The 10,085-nt window shown below is 32.7% G+C and overlaps 1 protein-coding gene across 1 annotated transcript in view; it reads left to right on the top strand.

The window, feature by feature from the left end:
- LOC107656137 (calcium/calmodulin-dependent 3',5'-cyclic nucleotide phosphodiesterase 1C-like) overlaps nucleotides 1-10,085 on the top strand; it is a 23,525-nt gene that overhangs the window by 11,587 nt on the left and 1,853 nt on the right. Inside the window, exons 2-3 of the mRNA XM_016443856.1 lie at nucleotides 6,966-7,016; nucleotides 8,961-9,132. Coding sequence (XP_016299342.1) covers nucleotides 6,966-7,016; nucleotides 8,961-9,132 — 223 coding nt within the window. The remainder of the gene's footprint in view (nucleotides 1-6,965; nucleotides 7,017-8,960; nucleotides 9,133-10,085) is intronic.

Raw genomic sequence — 10,085 nt, 5'->3', positions numbered from 1 at the left:
ATCTTACCACTAAGAGTTCTCCTAAATAGCAGTAAAAGTTTTTAGCTAAGAGTTTCTCTTAAAACCTATTCACAAAGTTGCTGAGACAAACGTTTAGTTAGGAATAGAGAGAAGTCTTAAGCTCAGAGTAAGAGCTGGGTTGACCTCCTTGCTATGGATGATGTCAGTATGCTTACTTACTATGCACACACAGTGATTGGCTGATAGTCTCTGTCAGAGATTTATTCATAGTAGAGCGCAATATTATGTTGCCATATTCAAATAAAGATTTTAAAATGCAGGCTTAGTGTCACTAATTAAACGATATAATATATATGTATATGTTCAGCTAATTGTCAGCCTATATGCTTCTTGTAAAAAATGAGTGAATATGCATATAAACAGCCTTTTAATTAACAGAGTAGAATAATCATGGCTGATAGTAAGACATGCAAACAAAAAAGAAAACCAAACTGGACGCAAGAACAGCTGTTACTTCTTGCCCAACTGGTTAATGAAAAGCATATAATCAAAGGAAAAATTTGAAGTTGGGATGGCCTCCAAAACCAAAGGTGATACCTTTTTAAAAGCACATTATCATCAAATGTTTCTAAAATGTTTACGTTCCGAGGCGGATTGCCGGCAACAGCCATTTGATGAATAGTTTGTGGTTTGGTCTTAGTGACTTAGCAGTCCTCTTCACTACTCCTAACGTTTCACAGATTTAGGAGCTAGTTTTAGTGCTAAAACGCTTTGTGAAATACTCTTAGAGCAAAAATTTAGGAGCCCTGAATTTAGGATTGACACGCCCCTTATTTTTAAGATTTTCACCTAAATTGGTGAGTTATGAGCTACTTTTAGCCTTAAGATGTTTTGTGAATATGGGCCCTGATCAATATTCCAGGAGTACAATACTCCAATTAAAAAGTGTTCGTTAATTTTTTTGAGCAGTGTATTTGATAAAACTAGTGAATAAATCAGAATAAATATTATAATAATAAATATACTAGAAAATACTGTAAGATGTCAAATTGAAAATGAATACTTTTTACTTCTAAAAAACATTATTATGAATTAGAAGAGACCATTTTAGAATACATAAATATTAATTTTACAGTGACATACATGATCTTCTACTTAACACAGTATTTATGTATTCTGATATATTGTCTTCTATAACAAAGAATTGTTTTAAATAATACAATTTGATATAATTTGTCGTTTTTGTGTATATTTTATTACATATTTAAAGACAATGTGCAATTGTGCAATGAATTTAAATATATAATAAAGACAATTGACTTAATTAATATGTTTTTAATTACATTATTATTTATTTTTTATCATTTTAATTATACAGTATATGCTTATACAGTTGAAAAATTAAGAGTTTTGTACTATATGATTGTTTAGTTATTATTATTATTATTATTTTTTTTTTTTTTTGGAGCTGAAGGGTTTGTCTGCTGTCTTCTCTTTAATCATTCCCTCAGACGTGAGACAGTCACGCATTAAACCGTCACTGAATCCTCAGGGGTTTGAGGTCGCCCAACCCACTGTATTTAGACACAGACAAAAACATCAAAGCTCCAAAACCTCAGCTATTACTTCAGCACAATAACTGAATAACATCTCGGCCTCCACCTGTCTATTCGTCTCAATAGTTTTCTCTCTTTTTTTAAAAACAACAGTCTTTGAATAGAAATTAATGATTCACGCTTTACCAAAATACACACAAACCTCACGGCCTTGGCCCAGCTAGACGTATTTCTGGGAATGTGTTCAACAAGTCCGCAGCGATTCGAAATAGGTTTGATTGCATTTCGATGATAAAATCACACGCGCACATCCTCACATGCGGGGGGACAAAGCTGCTTTTTTTTTTTTTCTTCAAATGTGCTTCGCGAGGGGCAGAGTGTGTTATGTTATGCATTGCTACACTAAGTGCTCTGTTGAGAGGGGACTCACATTCAGCCGGGGAGAAAAAAATGAGACAGTGAGAGCGAAAGAAGACGAGAATGATAGAAAAAGAGAAATAGTGTCTCTCCTCTGAGAGTACAGCGTGAGAGCAGGTCAGGATAGAGAGATCTGACGAACCAGAGACAAAAGACTCGCGCACAACTTTGGGATTTACTCACGAAATACAACACGAGAGAAAGAAAAGATGTCAGAAACGGACTCTAGAAAAAAGGGCTTCACCAAAGGCAGAAGTGCCACTTTCAGCATCGACGGCTTCAGCTTCACCATTGGTAAGAAACTAACAGATGACAGAATCAGGGTTTGATGGAAATGCATCACGGCTGCAGATGTACAGTAGAGTCAGTTGTTTTGTGCATCAGTGCTTATACAAACAGATGTGTTGATTTCAGGATGTGATGTGTGAGTGTTTGATTTCTGAAAAGACTCTTTCAGGTGAGCACAACTCCACGGTGCCATAGCAACCAGAGTAAGATGCACCTGACCACACACACACACACACACACACACACACACAATACACAATCAAACACAAACCTACTCAGAGCAAAATATTGTTTTTGCATGGCATATAAGATTGAATGAATTCTCATTTAAGTATCAGCTTCATCTCTGATGTTTCTGTTACGGTTCTTTTACAGTAAGACAACAGTACATACAGAAGTCTAAAATAAATGTGAATTGTAGCCTGGAAATCTGGTTAGAATAGGGGATAATTTGAAGAGAAATGTTTGTGAAAACACTGAAGTGTGCATTATCTTGTTGATGTAAAAAAAAAAGAAAAGATGCAAATGCATGCATTACTTGTTACTATTGCTTATACTTAGACTTTTATTCAAATCTCTTAACACCAAGTCAGTGTTATTATGGCATCGATTATATATTATTATAGTATTTATTAATATTTTAAATGAGCTTTTTATATTTTCAGTATTCATTTTATTTTTTTAAATTTTTGCAATCTTATATGCATTTTTATTACCTTTTGTTTCTATTTGTTTTTATTTCAATTAGTTTCTTTTATAAATTATTTTTTATTTTAGTTTATTTCATTTTTTCAGTAATTGTGGTGCTTCGACTTATTTCAGTTAGTTGCCAAGGCAAGTTTTTGTTGTAAATTTTAGTTATTAATTTATTATTTATATTTTATTTAATGTCAGGTTCACTTAAATAAAAAAAAGTTTTTAACTGTTTTAGTTAATGATAACTGACTTTTCATGTCAGACTTCTGAGCACAGTTTGAGACATCGCTGAGATGGCTTTAGAGGAGATGTGAGTGTTTTTCTCAACAGTGAAAGACAGAAAAGCAGGAAGCTTGAACAGAAGTCTCAGTTTGTTCTCCATGTAATTTCATTGCTGTCTAGGAGAAACAACTGAGATATTAAAGAATCATCTAAAAGTGATTATTGCAAGGATATAGGGATCCATCATCTATTATACGGCTTATTAGAATACTCATACTAATTACAAAACCATATCATTTTTTTAAATATTTAAATGTTTAATATAATAATTATGTTTAATATAATGTCTTTTTAGCTTCAATTTGTTTATTTCAATTTTATTTAATTTTTTTTAGAAATTTTAGAGCTTTAACTTAAACGTAATTCTGTTCATTGCCAACTTTTTGTTGCCATTTTTTAATTAAATTATTAGTCTAATGTTTGTTTTATTTTATTTCAGCTTTATTTCAATCACCGAAAATGATTTGTAATTGTTTTACTTAATGATAACAACACAAGTATTTAACTTCACCACAGTTTGACCAATAAAAGAAAATGTAATAATAAAATAAATAAATGTTTTTACAGCTCATTACAATACTCGATTCTGATTGGTCAGTCATGATCAGATATTTTTGTGTAATAACCACTAAACCATACAACTTTTTAAAAAAATAATTACAATTTTTTTTTTTTATATTTCTGTTTAGCTTTCATTTGTTTTTATTTTAGTTTTATTGTAGTAATTTTAGTGCTTTAACTTAAACTTAATTCCATTAGTTGCCAACTTTTTTTTGCCAGTTTTTTTTTATTGTAAATTATTAGTCTAATATTTATATTTAGTTTTATTTCAGCTTTATTTCAATTACAGAAAACGATTTCTATTTAATGATAACAACACAAGTATTTAACTTTGCCTCTCAACTCATCCTTTCAAAATCTAAATTTCAGATTAATAATTTGATTGCCTCAAATTTGACAGATTATTAGAATACTCAATTCTGATTGGTCACTTGTGGTCATATATTGTTGTATAGCTAATAATCACTAAACTTTACAATTGCCATTGACCCAGGCAACTAGTTTGCACTAGTTTCATGTCTTCCTTCTTACATGATAACATCATTTCATCTCAAATCAATATTTCATGTCCATAAGCTGCTCATTATCATATTATCTCAAAATAAACGCATCGTGTCTGGATCCTGGTCACCTTGTCGGGTTTATTTTGAGATAATGAACACATTAATGAGGTACATGATTTTTCCATACACACCGTCCTGTCGATCGGTCGTTTTTTCTGAGAAACACACACCCACGTGGGAGGACAACGGTCAGGAAAGGTGTTATGATGGAAACATCAGAGGTGTTAGATACTTTTTTACTGTCTGTCTCGATGCATTTATAGAAGGAAGCTCCTTACGTGCAAAACTCTTTATTTAACTAATGCACTTTTAATACTGTAGATAAACTAGTTAATCATCATACAAGATCACAGCAGGGAATCTCACATCATAATGCTTTATGGCTTTTTCAAACATCTGCCTGTCGTCATGGTTACGCAGCCCAGCAATCAATTGCTCAGTGTGCTTTGAGCTCATTACGTGTGACGTGTTGTCAATCGGGTCCAGTGGAGCGTGACAACGAGCTGCTGTTAACTTAATGATGATTGGCTAAAGCAGCGTGACAACTTCCTCTCCGCCCTCGGTGTCACTCTGGGGGCTTTTAATGGGTTGCGTGCTGGAGAAACATAGCGTGCGTGTGTGTTTTGGTCTTGATACAGAATGTCATGACTCTTAATGGAGGTTGTGTGGTGTTTTACTTCACTAATGCATGTTTTTCCCAGCTCGAACAACGTATGCGCTCGAAATGAGATCTCATCGACTGGTTTTGTTTTCCTGACTCTGCCTGCTAATGCGATTTACATTTAATGCAGAGAAGCAGCTCTCACAACCCAGCTAAAGAATCTCTTCAACTTTGAACCTGCCTGTGCACTGACTAGATTTACATACACATGGTAATGCACCGACTGAACTCTTGTTGGTGTAATAAGATGCAAATGCATGCATTATTGGTACTATTGCTTATACTTATTCATATCACTAACCCCAAGTCAGTGTTATTATTTTAGTATTATTTATATAGTTTTTTCATGATAGTATTTATTAATATAATATCTTGAACAAGCTTTTTATGTTTTACGTTTTCAGTTGTCATTTTAATTTTAGTTTTAGTAATTGTATGTGCTTTTTATTGTTTTTTTTTAAATAATGTTTCTATTTTAATATATATTTTATATGATTTGTTTTTACTTACATTTTTTCAGTTTTATTTTTTAGTAATCTTGGTATCTTAACCATAAAATATAAATATATAAAATATCAACTATTAAAATATAAATATTAGATGAATAACTTGGAAAAAGCAATTAACTAAAACTAAAACCATAAGTGTTATTATTTTAAATACACATAAACATTTTAAAAACTAAAACATATTTTATTAGTACTAAAATAAGTCAAACTAAAACTTAAAAATTACAAAACCACACAACGACATTACTAAAACTTTAAAATTAAATAAAACATATATATACTGTACAGGTGCATCTCAATAAATTAGAATGTCGTGGAAAAGTTCATTTATTTCAGTAATTCAACTCAAATTGTGAAACTCGTGTACTAAATAAATTCAATGCACACAGACTGAAGTAGTATGAAGTATTCTAATTTGTTGAGATAGTGAATTGGTGGGTTTTTGTTAAATGTGAGCCAAAATCATCACAATTAAAAGAACCAAAGACTTAAACTACTTCAGTCTGTGTGCATTGAATTTATTAAATACACGAGTTTCACAATTTGAATTGAATTACTGAAATAAATGAACTTTTCCACGACATTCTAATTTATTGAGATGCACCTATATGTATATGTGTATATATATATATATATAAAAACTATTAAAATATAGATTTTAGGTGAATAACTTAAATTTTAGTTTATTTCAGTTAGTGGACAAATCAACTTTTTGTTGCCAGTTTTTTTTTTATTATTCATGTAATATTTTATATATCTTTTTTTAATTACAGAAAAGATATTTAACAGTTTTAGGTTTATAAAACGATAACAACACTGCCCCAAGTATTACACTTTGCTTTGCAACTCATCCCACACAGTTTGACCCATGAATGATAAAAAATCTATTTGCACAGCATGATTGGGTTTATGATTTTTGTGGATAATCAGAAATAACTGAAAAAAAAAAATCCCTTGACTTGAGGATTTTTTTGACTTGTAACCCCAACTAGCCTCCTAGAACACCCTAAAGCAACTCGCATAGCAATATGCAAAAAACACCTGCATCTGGAAAAGCAGTTTGTTATTATAAATTAAAAATAAGTAAATCGAAATGTTTGCCCTTCTCATTATAGCATCTCCAAAGACTTTCTTGTGGATCATGCTGATTTTCTCTGCCTTTTTTGTTCTTGTTCTTGTGTTATTTTTTACTAGAAGTGACTCACAGTACACTAACAACACCCTTCCAGTCCCCTCGTTTAAAAGCAGGCTTCCACACTTTTCCAGCAGCTCGCTTCATTATATTCATATTATGCAAAAAGACACATTAAGAAAGGAGCCAAAAAAGATTTTTAATGATGTATTTTACTAAGCCTCTGAAAAAAAACTTTCGAAAAAGGTATTTTATGTTTTTTAGAGACACACACACACACACACACACACACACACACAAATGCAAGCATATAACTTTGTCTCTCTCTGTTCTCTGTAGTGGCTAATGAGGATGGGGAGACCAACAGCAGGCCGCTGGCAAGATTTGCACGTAAGTATGCGTTTATTTATTTTTTTAGAAAGCAACAAATTCGCACTGCCCTACCTACATTTCATTTTTGTATAAATCTACATCTTGTTTCATATTCAAAAGGGAAGGGCAGATATGAAGTAGAAAGAGCACATTTGCAATTAAATTTATTCATATAACAGATGCTTTTATTCTGCGAAGTGCTGCAGAAACACTTACAGCATGTCTTGGGTTTGCACGGTCGTGGAAAACTGAAACTTCCATTTCTAAAACAACATTGTCCAGTAATCACAAATGACTGGAAAAGAGCTGAAGTCTTCATCTTGTGGTTTTAAGATCTCTCTAGACCACATAAACATTGGCTTAATGTTTCACATTAACACAGACAAATCCACAATTTATTACTTTTACAAAAGTTCAATATCTCAACCAGTCTTTAGACCCCACAGATTCTCTGAAACTTTTCTGTGACTTTTGTAATCTTAGTTTCTGTTCATTAAATCGTCAACATATTCATATTTTTAACTTCTGATATTAATGCGTTTTGGAAAACTTAAAGCAGTAAAAAGTAATTACTATTATCTATAAGTAAAAGAAACAAAAAAATAAATACATACGTAAATTATATATAAAAAAACCTTCTAATTGTTCTAATTTATTTAGTTTTTAAGTGCTAAAATAACTAAAGTAAAACTTAATAAAGACATTTAGAAAGCAAAAACTAATAAAAATGACGAAACACACAACAAAATACTGAAACTTTAAAACTGAAATGGAAAGAGAAAAAATCCAATAAAAAAATATTAAGAAAAACTATAATGGTATATTGGTACTAAAATAACACTAGAGAAAACTTGAATATCTTACATTATTGCAGCAGTGAATTCAGCAATGAATTTGTCGTGCAGGCCTTAGTCTGGGACTAGTTTTTTCACTTCAATATTGGTCATTATTACCCCGTCAGATGGCTGATATTTCTTTTAACAGGCATTACACTTTACATGGGCATGCCACTAGATGGCAGCATCTATCAAGATATTCAAGAGTTAATTTGGGGATAATACTGCATCCAAAGAAACGAGTTTTTCAGAGATGGCATAAAGATTACATCTGAATAACAACATTATGAGTGCATGAGCTCATGATGATAATGATATGCACAGACTTGGTGGGAGCAAATCAATATAATTTACTATGAATCAACAACTGAGCCATTAGGCTCCAAAGAGGAGGCTTTTTTAGTCTTAGAATTTTGGTCTGCTGATGCCATTACTGTTATTTTGAATCCGAACACTGCGATAAATAAATAAATATGTTAAAATTTCATTATGAATTGATTAAAAAATGCTTTCAAATCAGCAAACCATTTGCATTTTTGTGTGTGTGCGCACAGTGGGTGCAAAAAAATAAATCATAAAATGTTATAGTGTAACAAAAAAAAAAAAGGCAATGGATTCATGGATTATAGATTGTCATATTGTTGGGATCATTGGGATTTGTTCATTGTTAAAATATTTGCAGCATATCTGTGTGTGCATATTAAGTGAGTACAAATAAAGCGAATATTTGCACTATAATATTTATAGTGCAATAAAATATGAAAGAAAATAAATAAATTGAGATTAAATGTATTAATAGTAATATTTGCAATATTATTGACGGAGAAATGGGGGCAAGGGGGATCATAGGTTGGCATATTGTGGCAGACAAAGACATAATGTGTTGTTTTTTAGATAGTAGTATACTGAATAGAATAGCATGACAGCTTGTCACTGGTACTATTATGAACTCTATAGGGGTAAAAAGGTACAAAGGTGTCCCTTTGAGGGTTCTGCCCCAGTGACAAGCTGTAGTACCCCTAAAGATACAATTAAAAAAAAAAAAAATCTGAGAGTGAATGGGATTTGTTCATTGTTTATCAAAGGGTTTAAGTCTTTCTTTGACTCTCATTCATCTGATTTCCAGGCTCAAAGTCTCAGAGTGAGCTATGGAACACACTCACTGCTGGGACGTGCAAGAAGGAGAAGGTCAAAGTTCAGAGCGACGTTCCAGACGATCCACGCAGAATAGAAGAGATCCTGGCGGATGAGCTTCCCTCTACAGACGTCCCAGAAGCAACAGAGAAAACTGCTGTCAGGTTCATCTCTCTCCTTTTATGATGGTTAACGGTTGCTTTACAGGAATGCTTTCTCAGTTATATTTCAATTATCAACTTTGTTTCAAACGTTTCTCCCATATTGAGATCACATACTTTGGTTTTGAGATCTCTTCTCAAATCTAGAGGAGAGACACGTGATTACTGGGGTCTTTTTCGCAGGAGAAACATATTATAACCTCCTGTTCAAACAGAAGTACTCTGTTTAATCTCATTTCTGTCTAGGAGGATCTCATTAGTCATTTTTCTTCCTTGTGGGCCTAGAAGCTGACGTCAGGCATCAGGTTATGGGATTTGACTACAGGGCAGATCGGTCTAATTATTGATAATGGCACATATAGAAGTCTGATTTGTAAACATGCTCTATAAAATGTGTTTTTTAATGGTGTAGACAGTTGGGGGTCAAACAGGGTCACTAGATAAGCAGTTTTACAGTTGTAAATCAAGTATTAACAACATAGGCTATAGGTAAGAAAGTTTTTCAGTAACGTTCATTCATCCCTTTTGTTTTGGTTTGTATGACACGTGAACCACAACCTGACGGTGGACGTTTTTACAATTAAAGGGGTCATATGATGCGATTTCAAGTTTTCCTTTCTCTTTGGAGTGTTACAAGCTGTTCGTGAATAGATAAGATCCCTGAAGTTGCAAAGACTAAAGTCTCAAAACCAAAGAGATATTCTTTATCAAAGTTAAGACTCTGCCACGCCCCCCTAAAATGGCTCGTTCTAACATGCCCCCACATACCTACCTCACTATTGGAAATATTTGCATAATGCCGCCCAAATGTTCACGCAAAGAAAGAAGGCGTGGTTTCATTAACCGCAGTTAGTGTTGAAGCAGCCATATCAGGGAGACGCTGTGTGCTTCTAGGTGAAAGCAAAAGCACTTTATTTGGCCTTCCGAAAGTAGATGCATTTAGGAATCTTTAAGAT

The sequence above is a fragment of the Sinocyclocheilus anshuiensis genome, unplaced genomic scaffold, assembly GCF_001515605.1.
Source record: "Sinocyclocheilus anshuiensis isolate Anshui unplaced genomic scaffold, SAMN03320099.WGS_v1.1 scaffold1803, whole genome shotgun sequence".
NCBI lineage: Eukaryota > Metazoa > Chordata > Actinopteri > Cypriniformes > Cyprinidae > Sinocyclocheilus > Sinocyclocheilus anshuiensis.
This window is presented reverse-complemented; position numbering and strand designations above follow the sequence as displayed.